Genomic DNA, 15,830 nt, shown 5'->3' with positions numbered 1-15,830 from the left:
ATGCTCAGCTTATTCTATCTCCTAATTAAATGGTAGGGCCAAGGGAACAGCAATCTGCTGCATGTGCATAGGAAATGAAGACTTTAGTGTTATCTTTGTATGCAAAATGCACACATTTTGGTGTTCTGTAAGTTTAAAAATTATTGACGTCTTGGCACTGCAGGCTGGGCATCAGTTTCAAGCATTTAAAAGTCTTGTATAAACTGTGAAGAAATTGTCAGTAGAAATTTTACAGTATTGTCAGCATTGAGGGATGAGGAACTTGAGTAACTGATGTTGAGAGATTATGTGGTTACCTCTGAAAAATAATTTGTGTGAATTCCTGAGCAAGGATCTACAGTCTCTTCAAATTTGGTGTGATACCAAATGTCAGCTTGTGAATGACTGATGCAATGTTATGCAGTGTCAACTGACAGAACATATATCAAATCTGATATAGCATTACTTGGGAAGTTGAAGTTTTAATAAATACAAGAAACTTGTGCTAGGTTACACAGCTTCCAAAATATTAATCCTAAGATTATTTAGTAATGGAATCTACATTGAGTGCACGTTACTTTTGACACAGAATAAATGAGTTTGGAAGTTAGTCATGAAAAATATCCATTATCTTTTAATTTTATATATTATCCCATCTTCTTTGACTGCCAATAAATTTTAGGCTTAAATTTGTCACTTGATGAAATCTACTTATAAATTTATATGTGAATTTATATGTAAATTTTCTTATAGTATCTGTCAAAGACAAGACAATGCCAAATGCAGTAGCACTCGGAGTTTTTTGGTGTGGAAATTTCATGATTGAATAAAATACAATAAAATATCTTAGTATGTAGGGTAAAGAATGATCCTTAAGATTGCTTCATGTTAAAATGGGGAAAGCATGACCTTTACTCATGGTCATGTTTTGATGGTGACTGGAAGCTTTTTTTCTGATAATTAGAAGACAGAAAGACATAGGAGTAGTTAGAAAATGTGTTTTCCAGCAGCATGTAGCTGTTGAAATACTGAGTGATCCATTGTGTATGTTCTGCCTTAACTGGTGATGACAAGCAGACACACTATTTGAATGCTTGCCTTATAGCTTAAGGGAGGAGAATTGAAGTTTCCTGGAGTGAGTAGCAATCACAGATGTTTTATGACAAGTTCTAAGGTTTTTATCACTGAAAATTTTTTTTCACAAGTGATGAGAGATCTATGGCATCCCTTGAACACTTCATGCTTATCTGAAACTTTTATTATAGAAACAGACATAAGGGGATCTTTTGTTTACTTTCCCCAGATTGCATTAAGTTCACTATATTATGAACTATCCATTGAAGTAAATTATTTTAAATCTTCCTTCTAAACTATATTATAAAAATTGTCAAGCATTTTTTGAGACTAGACCTAAAGCTCATGGATTCCTACTTCAGTCTTGACAAGAGCTAACATTACAGAGTAGTGGCACCACACTCAGGTTGCCTTGTATTTTTAACCCCTTTCTCAATGGATACTACAGAAAAATTTAATTTTTGCAGCATGCATTTCCCTGTCATTCTGCAGTTCTATTGAAGCAAGTACTATCATCATTTTTCATTTGTTGATATTTCAGTATTTAATAGATATGTAATTCTCTTGTTTTATGTATAACCACCATATTGTTGTCATGCTTAGAAATAATCCATTAATGTCCTCATTGTAACTATTCTCTCAGAGAAGGACAAAATGAATTGTATGTATCATAGTTGGTTCATGTATTTTGCCAGAATTGTTATTATGTGATATATTTTCTGGTCTAGGTTTTGATGATCTGAATATGTTTGATGTTTAGTATATACTTATATATTCCCTGTACATTGATACCTTGATAAAATTCACCATTTTTACATTTCAGTTCAACTGGGTCATAAGTGGCTTAGAGTAGTTGATAGTTGTTACCTTGACTCACTGACTCCAGTGGGAGTTACAGAAAGTTAACTTTATGTTTATATTTGTTTGTTGTATACTAGCCGAATTGTGACTAAAGGAAGAAACAAACTTGATTTTATCTTCACGCTGAGAACATTCCACACATGAAAATTCCTCTATAACACAACAGTTCTTGCTTGTTAACATTTTCAAAATAGTTAATTGGTTCTAACTCATCAAAAGCAAATAAATATTCCTAATGCTTATTTTAATTATGATTTCATGGGTTTAATAAAATAAATTAGGTCCTGTAGTCTGCTGCCATTGTGATTTGATGATGCTGCACTTTATTTGTCTTTAGTGACAAGCTACAAACAGCTCCTTCAAACTTTGGCATATGCCCTTTTTGAGGAATTAACTTGTCTGTCAGTATCAGAATATATCCTAAGCTTTACTTGCCTTCTTATCACTAACACTGAATCTATAAAATTCTAAGTGACTTTTTATGTCTCAAAATATTGGTGGACAAAACAGATAATTGCTTGCCATTGTAAATAGATCTAAAATAAAATTTGGTATTTGAATTTCGATTATAGACAGATTTGCTTACCCAATATAGTCACATTTGGTGACTCACACATCATACAGATTAAAAGCATATTAGTATAGTTTTTCAAGTGTGCAGGACATTCTGTAAGGAAGAAGATGATATATTGAGCTTGAATTTTTTATGGGGCCTTGACATCATGTTTCCATAAAGTTATTCTTCTACATGATGAACTTGACTTCAGTGAGAACAGCTGGGGTTATTAGGAAGACAAGGACATATGATGTTTTTTTTTTCTAGTACAAAACCATAGATTCAGCTCTTCAAAACAAAAAACAAAAATAACAAAAAACCTACAATCTTCTCCAGCCCCTGGCTGTTGATCCATGTTTAGAACATGGTGTAGTTTATACAGAATAAAATGCCATAATGAACACCAGGTGAAATCATATAACAAAAGTTACTAATGAATAGAAAAATCATCTAATATTTATGAAATGAGATAACTATGAACTTGAGAGATAGATACTACTCTCTGGCTAATAGATGAACAATTCAATCTCCAGGAGATTAGTGACTACAACAAATATAACAGAAGGCTACAGGGGAAAAAACGCAATCAGTCTGCGGCTGATAGGAGACAACTAGGGATGCACGGCACCCTCTTAGACATCACTGGCTGTGCTACTCAACTGTTTAGAGATTCTGTATGAAGCACAGTCAACCCTGTCAGGTTACTAGTGCAAAATGGCACACAATCACCTACAGCTAAAGCCATTATGCCATCTATAAAGTTGGGTCTGCTGGGGACATCTTTTATTTTACTCAATTTGTAGATATTAAAGATCTTGTCTTTCAGCATGTAACAAGAATGCATTTTAGAGGTATAAAAAAAGCATTTTTTCTTTGGCAGTTTGTTTATGCCTTTTAAAAAAAATGTGATGCAGACATCAGTAGATACTGATTAACAACCATAACCTCTGTCAAAAGTCAGCCTCCCTAAGCTGCATAACACTTCAGGATTAACAACGTGGTGGACCCGGCCATTTCACACTCGGGTTCTGAGGTGCTCTAGTATCTCAGAATTTCATCAGTCATACTTGCCCCTTGTCTTCCCAGGCTTATCAACACTGCAAGCTGTTCTGGATTCTGCTGCAGAGAAGAAGTGGCAGGTGACTGCTATCAATGTGGGGAACATCAACAATGACAAGAAAGATGAGACCTACAGATCGCTCTTTCAAGATCTGGAGTTAAAAAAAGAACGGCGTGTAATCCTGGACTGTGAAAGGGATAAAGTAAATGACATTGTGGACCAGGTTTGTTCCTCTCTGTTTTCTGCCAAATATAGACTATGCATGCAGCATCAGCATTGGCAAGGATCATTCTGCAAGATGCTTGGACAGCGGTTTTTAGTTTATAGTTCATGTACAATGCAGCAAAAATCATCAATTGAATTATCCCCAGCTTCAGTAAGCAATGGCAGACGGCTGTCATTAATGCTGACAGATTGGTTTTGTTGTTGAATAACTTCAATATATAATATCACACTTTTATACACTATATAAGCATTGTCCTAAACGTCCATGCTTTTCTGAGTTGGACACATTTAAATCTAATTCTGCATCAACATTTTAAGCAATTGAATTAAGTTCAAACATGTCCCTAGGGGAAAAATGAATGAGTTTGAGAGTCTTACATGATTGTTTCAATATAATATACTCCAAGCCTATTTTATTTTATACCTGTGTATCTTTAGTACTATTCTACTGCTATACAAAGACACTACAGCCATGTCAACTCATAAAGAACTATTTAATTAAAAACTTACTGACAGTTTCAGAGACTGAGTCCTTTATCATGGAGGGGATATGGCATGGTAGCCATGGAAGGCATGGTGCTGGTGTGTTACTTCCTGATCTTAAGGCATAGTGAGGAAAGAAGAGTCTGTCATGGCCTTTTGAAACCTCAAAGCCCATCCCCCGTAACACATTTCCTCCAACCAGCTAATCCTACCCTAATCCGTCTAATCCTATCAAATAGTTCCTCTCCCTGTCCATTAAGCATTCAAATATTTGAACCTATGGGCTATTATTATTCAAACCACCACACTATATCAATATCTCTAGGAAGAGGAGGTATTTTTGTAAGAAGTAACTGTTGCGTTTGCACATACATAAGAAAATTTGTGTCCACAAATTGTAATGTAGAAATTAAAAGGTGAAGGAAATACATTCAAACTGTGTTCACAGTGTTGAAGTCAATAGTGTTCATGGGCTTTAGAAAGAATAATAATGAGACATGAGAGTGCTTTTGTCTGCCTTTATCAAACTGGTGTACTTCAGGTCAGACCTTTCAGGGTAGAACAACCATGAAGTGATAACTTAGGACGCACAGCAAGGAACCAAATCTACAATGCTGTAAGGCACAGAAACTGGTCAGACATTCTTCTCAGCCTATTGTGTAAGGTATCCTTTACTAGTCCTTTCTGGAGTGTTTGTGTGTGCGTGTGTGTGTGTGTGTGTGTGTGTGTGTGTGTGCGTGTGTGCGTGTGTGTGTGTGCGTGTGTGTGCGCGTGCGTGTGTGCGTGCGTGTGTATGTGCGTGTGTGTGTGCGTGTGTGTGCGTGTGTGTGTATGTGTGTGTGTGTGCATGTGTGTGCGTGTGTATGTGTGTGTGCGTGTGTGTGTGTGCATGCGTGAAAGACAGCGAGAGAGACAGAGAGAGACAGAGACACAGAGACACAGAGAGAAACTGAGATAGACAGAGACATAGAGAGGAAAAGAGAAACTGCAGCTGCTTCTTCCTCAAAAATACATAAAAATAGTTGTGTATGCATTTATATTCCCTCTAGCCCTTGAAATAAAATTGAAATTCGCTGATGTATTCCTGACAACAAATTTTTAAAAAAAAGTATTTATGAAGTCTTAACTGATATATAATATAGGCCTGAAGAAATAAAAGTAGAATTCTTTATGAAGGATTAGATAACTACTTCAAACTAATGAAATCTTCCAATGTATGCAAGAGAGGAGAATAATTTTAGTTGCAAAACTCTTGACTCTGGTCTAAGGAGATGAAACCAGGACTGCTGTTAGGCTAGGTCTCTTGTTGAAATGTGCACATCAGAATCACAGTTGACTTTCATAGGAGGGTCTCATTAACAATGAATCCTAATAATATTCAGTAGTCCAGTTTATAATTTCAAATATTCCTGCTTCTTCATAATAAATAGAGGTGATAGCCACAACTGTGTCCTTCAAAACTGTATATAGGGAAAGTTGTGTAGCAAACTGAAGTGATAAAATGAAAGCAATGTTGGAAGCAAAATCTATAATTACAGTTATGTAAGTGTCCATGTAATACACAACTTAAAATTCAATTTTTTACATTAAACTAAATGGAGAGAAACTTGAAGCAATCCCACTAAAATCAGGGACTAGACAAGGCTGCCCACTCTCTCCCTACTTATTCAATATAGTTCTTGAAGTTCTAGCCAGAGCAATTAGACAACAAAAGGAGATCAAGGGGATACAGATCGGAAAAGAAGAGGTCAAAATATCACTATTTGCAGATGACATGATAGTATATTTAAGTGATCCCAAAAGTTCCACCAGAGAACTACTAAAGCTGATAAACAACTTCAGCAAAGTGGCTGGGTATAAAATTAACTCAAATAAATCAGTTGCCTTCCTCTACACAAAAGAGAAACAAGCCGAGAAAGAAATTAGGGAAACGACACCCTTCATAATAGACCCAAATAATATAAAGTACCTCGGTGTGACTTTAACCAAGCAAGTAAAAGATCTGTACAATAAGAACTTCAAGACACTGAGGAAAGAAATTGAAGAAGACCTCAGAAGATGGAAAGATCTCCCATGCTCATGGATTGGCAGGATTAATATAGTAAAAATGGCCATTTTACCAAAAGCGATCTACAGATTCAATGCAATCCCCATCAAAATACCAATCCAATTCTTCAAAGAGTTAGACAGAACAATTTGCAAATTCATCTGGAATAACAAAAAACCCAGGATAGCTAAAGCTATCCTCAACAATAAAAGGACTTCAGGGGGAATCACTATCCCTGAACTCAAGCAGTATTACAGAGCAATAGTGATAAAAACTGCATGGTATTGGTACAGAGACAGACAGATAGACCAATGGAATAGAATTGAAGACCCAGAAATGAACCCACACACCTATGGTCACTTGATTTTTGACAAAGGAGCCAAAACCATCCAATGGAAAAAAGATAGCATTTTCAGCAAATGGTGCTGGTTCAACTGGAGGGCAACATGTAGAAGAATGCAGATCGATCCATCCTTATCACCCTGTACAAAGCTTAAGTCCAAGTGGATCAAGGACCTCCACATCAAACCAGACACACTCAAACTAATAGAAGAAAAACTAGGGAAGCATCTGGAACACATGGGCACTGGAAAAAATTTCCTGAACAAAACACCAATGGCTTATGCTCTAAGATCAAGAATCGACAAATGGGATCTCATAAAACTGCAAAGCTTCTGTAAGGCAAAGGACACCGTGGTTAGGACAAAACGGCAACCAACAGACTGGGAAAAGATCTTTACCAATCCTACAACAGATAGAGGCCTTATATCCAAAATATACAAAGAACTCAAGAAGTTAGACCGTAGGGAGACAAATAACCCTATTAAAAAATGGGGCTCAGAGCTAAACAAAGAATTCACAGCTGAGGAATGCCGAATGGCTGAGAAACACCTAAAGAAATGTTCAACATCTTTAGTCATAAGGGAAATGCAAATCAAAACAACCCTGAGATTTCACCTCACACCAGTGAGAATGGCTAAGATCAAAAACTCAGGTGACAGCAGATGCTGGCGAGGATGTGGAGAAAGAGGAACACTCCTCCATTGTTGGTGGGATTGCAGACTGGTAAAACCATTCTGGAAATCAGTCTGGAGGTTCCTCAGAAAATTGGACATTGAACTGCCTGAGGATCCAGCTATACCTCTCTTGGGCATATACCCAAAAGATGCCTCAACATATAAAAGAGACACGTGCTCCACTATGTTCATCGCAGCCTTATTTATAATAGCCAGAAACTGGAAAGAACCCAGATGCCCTTCAACAGAGGAATGGATACAGAAAATGTGGTACATCTACACAATGGAATATTACTCAGCTATCAAAAACAACGAGTTTATGAAATTCGTAGGCAAATGGTTGGAACTGGAAAATATCATCCTGAGTGAGCTAACCCAATCACAGAAAGACATACATGGTATGCACTCATTGATAAGTGGCTATTAGCCCAAATGCTTGAATTACCCTAGATGCCTAGAACAAACGAAACTCAAGACGGATGATCAAAAGGTGAATGCTTCACTCCTTCTTTAAATGAGGAAAAAGAATACCCTTGGCTGGGAAGAGAGAGGCAAAGATTAAAACAGAGACTGAAGGAACACCCATTCAGAGCCTGCCCCACATGTGGCCCATATATATAGAGCCACCCAATTAGACAAGATGGATGAAGCAAAGAAGTGCAGACCGACAGGAGCCGGATGTAGATTGCTCCTGAGAGACACAGCCAGAATACAGCAAATACAGAGGCGAATGCCAGCAGCAAACCACTGAACTGAGAATAGGACCCCCGTTGAAGGAATCAGAGAAAGAACTGGAAGAGCTTGAAGGGGCTCGAGACCCCATATGTACAACAATGCCAAGCAACCAGAGCTTCCAGGGACTAAGCCACTACCTAAAGACTATACATGGACTGACCCTGGACTCTGACCCCATAGGTAGCAATGAATATCCTAGTAAGAGCACCAGTGGAAGGGGAAGCCCTGGGTCCTGCTAAGACTGAACCCCCAGTGAACTAGACTATGGGGGGAGGGCGGCAATGGGGGGGGGTTGGGAGGGGAACACCCATAAGGAAGGGGAGGAGGGAGGGGGATGTTTGCCCGGAAACCGGGAAAGGGAATAACACTTGAAATGTATATAATACTCAAGTTAATAAAAAAAAAAGGAAGGAAAAAAAAAAGAACAAAAAAACAAAAACAAAAACAAAAAAAAAAAAAAAAAAGAAATCCAGGGTCCCTTCTGACCTTGGAAAGAATAAACCTAGGAAGAGGTTTACCTAGGTTGTGTATTCAGGGTCTGGTTTGGGGTTGGCAAGACAAGGCATAGTGGGAGAGGACAGGGAAAGAATGAGATAACCCTGAAGGGAAGGAAGAAACATTAGTAGGTGCTAGCCAAGAACAGCTAACTCCACCAAAAGCCTGCAGGCTATGCCAAAGAGCATGTTCCACAGTGCCGCCTGCAGGCTATGCCAAGGAGCGCGGTACCCAGCACGGCTGAGGACTGACTTGTGAAGGCAGCAGAGCTTCCCCTGAGACTCTTGTTCTGTCAGAGACCCCAGGACAAAGGAGACTGAAGGCAGGTCTGACAGCAATGGTGAAATGAGAAGAGAAAGCTGCCCTAAGGATGTTGAGAACCACGGGTGTTCAGCCCTTCCCGGTGTCCATGGAAAAGACGGTGAGAAAAGTCTAGACTCGAGTCCACAGATGCTCAGTATTCCTGGTCCGAGCAGTTCTGCTGGCACTGTGTGCCCTCCTCTGCTTCTCCTATCTCCCGACGCAGCCCTTCCCTTTTCCTGCTATTTCCTATTTTCACCTTCCCATTACAAACTTGAAAGATCTCCGTGTCACCAGAAGCCACCACCGTGTGTGAGAACCACAAGCAGCTAAGAGATGAAATGCAACTGACGAGTGTCCTTCCTGGTGTAAGGCAAACCTGGAGAGTGTTCCTACTGAGCCACACTTCATAGCAGGTCTCCCCACAATCACAGTCTCCTTAACTTGCTACTTTTAATCTGATTTTTCTGGGGTTAACTGGAATGTCTACTAACTCTTGAACAGAAGTAGGAATTGGGATATTGTCTACTTGGTTAAATACGAGTTTCCTGTGCTACACAGCAGCACAACTATCTCTTGGGCCAAGAAAGCGGGTATTTAATAGGCTCAAGATGTCCCTCCCTACTGGAAAATATCATCCTGAGTGAGCTAACCCAATCACAGAAAGACATACATGGTATGCACTCATTGATAAGTGGCTATTAGCCCAAATGCTTGAATTACCCTAGATGCCTAGAACAAATGAAACTCAAGACGGATGATCAAAATGTGAATGCTTCACTCCTTCTTTAAAAGGGGAACAAGAATACCCTTGGCAGGGAAGAGAGAGGCAAAGATTAAAACAGAGACTGAAGGAACACCCATTCAGAGCCTGCCCCACATGTGGCCCATACATATACAGCCACCCAATTAGACAAGATGGATGAAGCAAAGAAGTGCAGGCCGACAGGAGCCGGATGTAGATCACTCCTGAGAGACACAGCCAGAATACAGCAAATACAGAGGCGAATGCCAGCAGCAAACCACTGAACTGAGAATAGAACCCCCGTTGAAGGAATCAGAGAAAGAACTGGAAGAGCTTGAAGGGGCTCGAGACCCCATATGTACAACAATGCCAAGCAACCAGAGCTTCCAGGGACTAAGCCACTACCCAAAGACTATACATGGACTGACCCTGGACTCTGACCTCATAGGTAGCAATGAATATCCTAGTACGAGCACCAGTGGAAGGGGAAGCCCTGGGTCCTGCTAAGACTGAACCCCCAGTGAACTAGACTGGTGGGGGGAGGGCGGCAATGGGGGGAGGGTTGGGAGGGGAACACCCATAAGGAAGGGGAGGGGGGAGGGGGATGTTTGCCCGGATACCGGGAAAGGGAATAACACTCGAAATGTATATAAGAAATACTCAAGTTAATAAAAAAAATTCATTGGTTCACATCTATAGACCATAAATGTTCACCTCTAATAACTTATTGAGTGCACAAAATAGATGGTATACCACTTATTAAATGATTTGTTGAAGGCATTCTCTAATGGAAGGGTACAAATAATGATAAGAAAGAATGCGATTTGAACCTCATGAGATTTCTTTTAGGGGAAGAAAATACATGCAGATTCAGTACTAAAAATTATTTCATATAAACTTGTGCTACTTAGCTTTCTGTTAATATAACAAACAATATAATAAATCAAATTTTAGAGAGCAAATGTTTATTTTGGTTCATTATGTCAGAAATTTTTATCTTTGGTCACTTGTCTGTGATTTTCCATTTAGTGGTAAGACTGTATACATTGATGTGTGTGTGTGTGTGTGTGTGTGCGTGTTAGAGGAAACTGCTTACTGCAGTGTAGCTGAAAAGCAAGGGGGAGACAACAAAGGACCAGGATCCCTCTTACCTCTCAAGGAGAACCCTCTAATGTTCTTAGGGTCTTACACTATGACTGACCTCATGAAGCTTGTACAACGGTCCAGTAGTACAGAACTGAGGATCAAGCTTTTAACATTGGGGCTCTGGGTAGATCATAGAAGATCTAAGCTATGTAAGTGTTCTATGGTGGTTGCAGGAGGATATATCTATCTTTTGAGAGAAATGATTTGTACAAAGTTCACACAAAAGGTAGTATTTGGCTAGCTTTGAGCCATTCACTTATTTTTGAATGACTATTCCCTCCCTTTAGCCTTTTCTGTGCAGACACTGCAGTATGACTTAAGAAACACTGTTAAAATATTGCAAACCCCATCAAAGCCTGTGAATGCTGTGGTTACATAATATCAACATGGATATACCATTACTGAAAAGAACAAACTGTTCTGGGAGAGGATTTCTGAAAGTAATCATTTAGATTAGGTCAGAATGTTCTTCAAAGAACAGCATTCACCAAGCACAAGGTTATGATGAGGCATATCCTAAGAAAAAGGACACTCTTTTATTAATTTATTCAACTAGTATTTGCAAGAGAACAGAGATGGGGTGAAACTCTTTATCTTCATAGCAGCTGGAAATTAGCAACAAAATTAACTTGCATTAGATTAAGACTATTTTTAATATCATTTGATAAAACCCTGAAGACACTTATTTCTAGTTGTGATCAGATGAGAAAAGTATCCTACTAACAAAACACTTGTAAATTAGCATAATTTTTCTATTGTATAATACTAATTGCTATTATAAAGCAAAATTATAATGGCTACTATGGCAACACTAACACTTACAAAGACTTGAACCTAGTGAATATTTATATCTCTTCTTTTTCACAGTAAACAGAAGTAAAGATAACTGGTATCATTTTGGCTGTTTATTTTAATGCTCCGATAGAAAACGGACATTCACAAGGTAGCTTACTCAGTAAGCAATTCAACAGATGTTCCGAAGATATTTATGGACACAATGGATGTTGATTAAGCTAAAATGAATTAGAATATTTTCCACTTGCAAGAACATCTTTTCTTCAATCTTCTGCCTTCAACCTGGGGGGGTCCAATTTTTTATGAAAAGGCAATTTGGTTATGTGATGCAAAAATGGGAAAGAAGGCAATGTAAACCCTAACTTCCTTTCAAACAGCTGCTATACAACTTGAACATTGCATTCTGTAGAATCTTTTCAAGAAAATATGTCTTTGCTTTTGAGCCAAATGTGCTGATTCAAGCACCTCACTTTGCCTCAGGTGATGGACAGTCAGAGAAGTCTTCAGCCAGGGGACACCCCCCAGGCTGGGACTGGTTAAACATGACATGTGAATACCATGTGCTTGTGATAAAGCGGAGAAATTTGCAAGTAAGGATATAGAAGATGTAAAGTCCTGAGCAGTTTGTAAGAAGTGTGCTATTATGCAAAAAATAGTTAAGAAAACCCATGTGATCTGAGTTCAGAGGGAGGGGAAGAGTGGATCTGGAGTAGCCTACAGGATCACTACAGTATTCAATGTGACACAAGGGGAGCCAGAGAAGCCGGAAGTAAACTAATGCTTCGCATATTTTTTATAGTTGGTTGTTTTATGTTTTCCTTTTGTTTGATTATTTTCTTTAAAAATGGAAGGATAGTGGTCCACACTTGGAATCCCAGGACTCGGAAGGCTGAGGCAGAAGGGCCAGATTGTCCTGCATGCTGAGTTCAAGGAGAGTCTGGGCTACATAGTTGGGCCTTTTCTGAAATAATAAATCAATAAAATATAAAGGAAATATTTTGAAAATAAATTACTCCAGACTTCCTTGTGTCATTTTATGATTTTTCAGGTTTGTGATGCATTGGAAAGTGTATGAATTTAGCAGATTCTGTCCATTTGAACTCTGTTTTTTTTCCTGTGGTTCCAATATGCAGTATGATACTCCCTGGCATGTTCACTGCTCCCCTCATACATTCTAGTCATGCAAGGAAGCAAACCATGCTTCTCTGAATTATTGTTTGCAAGTTATGAAGGCCAGCAGATTAATGGAATTAAATACACCTTGACCTTAGTTATTTTCATTTTACAGTGCGTTGATCACTAGTTTCATCTCTTTACACCAAGGCCATTCACCTGCACCTATTCTCTGTGTCAATGATATAGTAAAGGAAATGCCCCTTAATAATATTCAAAGATGCTATAGTCATTGCTAGAGTAATCTCTCATTCCAAGATGCAAGGTTATCTTACCACTGATTTTTAACACTGATATATGAAGTGAAAATTAGTTTCTTGACTACTTTGTGGCCTAAAATGAAAAGCAATAATTATTTGAACTAAGCTTAGCGTTAGGATAATATTATATTTGCTCATTAATATCTCCTAATATTTCTATAAACTTTTTACTTTATATGTTGAATAACACTGATAGATAGTTATAACATTTCAGAATTTTTCTCAGGTGGTTATTTTATTACAAAGGTACAAATATAGACTGATAGAAATAAAATTATTTGTTATGAATTAAATGTATTTGCTTTTTTGTTTTCCCCCAAAAATGTATGAAAATGCTTTCAGTATTGAATAAAAGAAGGGAGTTATTTTGATTTAATGGTTGACTTCTTAATAGATAGCATTTACTAAGCCCTAAAGTGAATTGATATATTTTCCTAAGAAATAATCTCTCTATTTGATAAAAATGTTTCCTGAAAATGACGTGCAATATAAAATTCAAATTTTCATCTTTTGATAATTAGCAGAGATTTTCCGTTGTTGTTCGTCCCATGTATTAAATGTTTGTGCTTTATTCTTGCTAGGTTATTACCATTGGAAAACATGTTAAAGGGTACCATTATATCATTGCAAATCTGGTAGGTGAATTAATTAACATTATTTTATCTACTAAGTTTTAATTACAATATATATATTCATATTTCATGGGTATAAGTGTTTTGTCTGCATAAATATTTCTGCTCCATGTGCATAGAATACCTGCAGATTGTGATAAGGGCCTATGGTTCACAAGGACTAGAATTACCTGTCTGGAAACATCCTGTCATATGTGTGCTGGGAACTTAACCTTGGCAATCTTATCTACAAAACCACCTTCCCAGCTCCCCTACCTAATCTTGTTTTTTTTTTTTAATATTTACTTGGAGTAATCATCATTCACAAGGGATATTTTAAAAATATAGTCTGATATTATTTAAAGGCAAGAAAAGAAATGTTTTATTCGGTTGCTTTAGGGTTTTTTTCCCAATCTACAACTTTAAATTAATTCTAGTTAATACATGTGCTACAAATATCTTCATAACCACATTTACTCAGAATTATCTTTTTTTTCAGAATTATCTTGATAATTTTGTACTAAGGGAAAATTTTTAAAAATATAAAGTTTAACTCTTTAATTATACATTTTTATGTCACCGTGTTCCTTAAAATTACTGAATGACTACTTGAGTTTTTAATAAAAATAATATATGAAATTGATACCCATTTATGAGGAAATTAAATCTACAAACATAGTACTATTATTTCAATCCTATTATAAATTACATATTGTAGCAATGTAATAGTAATGTTTTGAAAATATTTTACTTCTGATTTTTACATAGTCTATAAGTAACACAATGAAAAGAAAACTGAGTTCGTGTAGGTGTTGGTCATGTTCCCATCAGTATTCTTGTTCATTCAGAACATATTGAAAAAGCAGATTGGTTAATTATATTTCTTTGCTTTTTTCCTTTCATAATTATAGCCAATCAATTTAGATTGTGGAACATTGGTTTTTATTTCCAAAAATGAGTTTTAAAGTGGCAGTCAAACAGGCTTTGGCTTGCTTCATGGTCTTTGAATCGCTATGACCCTGTTTGTTGGAAATTATCTCTACACAACATGATAAAAATGTGTTGAGACAAAGAAAAGAGGCAGAAAATGAATGTTTATTCTCGATTGTGTGATAGGACTGCACACAAGCTTTGTGTTTATTCGAATACAGGCTTCATTTTTATGGTTTATAAAGTATCAGTTTATCTCTTGGAAAGCATCCCTACTATGAGAGAAAAAAATGCAAAAACAACAAATGTTTCAATAAATGGTGTTTTCGCTGAGAACAGTCAAGTTAGTATCAGTGAGTGTTCTGAGTCTGGAAGAAGTTGGTTTTTCAAGATAGAATTGCTATTTGGTAACATGATTAAACGCTTCTATAACAATCCTCTGGGATTTTTCTCTCAGTGTGTACCTAGGAGATTGGAAACAACTCTGTATAGACACAAGGGTTAACAGGAGTTGAAGCTCTACAGTGAGTTTGGCCTAGCTCTGTTTCATGCCTAAAACAGCCTGTACACTCAGTCCCTGTGTGAATTGTGCCATTTGATGAAGAGCACAGAGTCACAGTGAAAGCTGCGATCGTTAAAAGTGGCCAGATGGAGAAGATTATATTGGGACATGGAGAAATAATGACAGAAGGTGTCTCATCAATTTGAGAGTTGCTCTGTAATGCCATGAAAAAAGAAAGCACTGTTGTTTAAGTGAGCAAGTCCATGCATTGGTCATGAGTCCATTTAAAAATCTACCAAAATTAATTCTGAAGCTAAAGTTGGGTCTGCTTTCTCTTTCCTTAACGCCTGATTTTCTCTGCTCACAAACTCCTGATAGTTGTGAAGGATCCTGATTTTACTGGATTGTCTGAGAATTTAGACACTTCATGATGTTGAAGTCTGAAAACCACCTCCTGATGCCGAAGGGTTTTTATGCTCCAAGTTCTCAACAAAAAAGCAACACTTCCCCATAGCCAATGACTTAGGCATGTAGGAAGAGGTGGTTGCAAAAAATTCTTTAAATATTCTCGTATTGATGAACCATTTTAAGGCTTGCTAAATAGTGGACTTATTTCTTCAGATATAGGCTCTGATGAAGCTTTCTTTGTAGCATTTGAAAGGTGAACTTGCCCATAAGGTATGAGGTATATAGACCCTATGCCCATATTTATCCTCCCTGCACTTCTCATGGAATTAAATTGTTAATAATCATTTAGAGCATGACGGATCCACAATTAGTGGAGAACCACTTGGTTTTCAGTCTTGTGAATACGTCTCCCTAAATGATATGATGGTT

General features: G+C 37.5%; 1 protein-coding gene across 2 annotated transcripts in view; it reads left to right on the top strand.

Annotated features, from left to right (window-relative positions):
• Gria2 (glutamate ionotropic receptor AMPA type subunit 2) overlaps nucleotides 1–15,830 on the top strand; it is a 120,127-nt gene that overhangs the window by 62,312 nt on the left and 41,985 nt on the right. For both annotated transcript variants that reach the window (NM_017261.2, NM_001083811.1), the window contains 2 exon segments: nucleotides 3,557–3,753; nucleotides 13,532–13,585. In NM_017261.2, the coding sequence (NP_058957.1) occupies nucleotides 3,557–3,753; nucleotides 13,532–13,585 (251 nt within the window).

This window comes from Rattus norvegicus, chromosome 2, assembly GCF_036323735.1.
Source record: "Rattus norvegicus strain BN/NHsdMcwi chromosome 2, GRCr8, whole genome shotgun sequence".
Lineage (NCBI taxonomy): Eukaryota > Metazoa > Chordata > Mammalia > Rodentia > Muridae > Rattus > Rattus norvegicus.
This window is presented reverse-complemented; position numbering and strand designations above follow the sequence as displayed.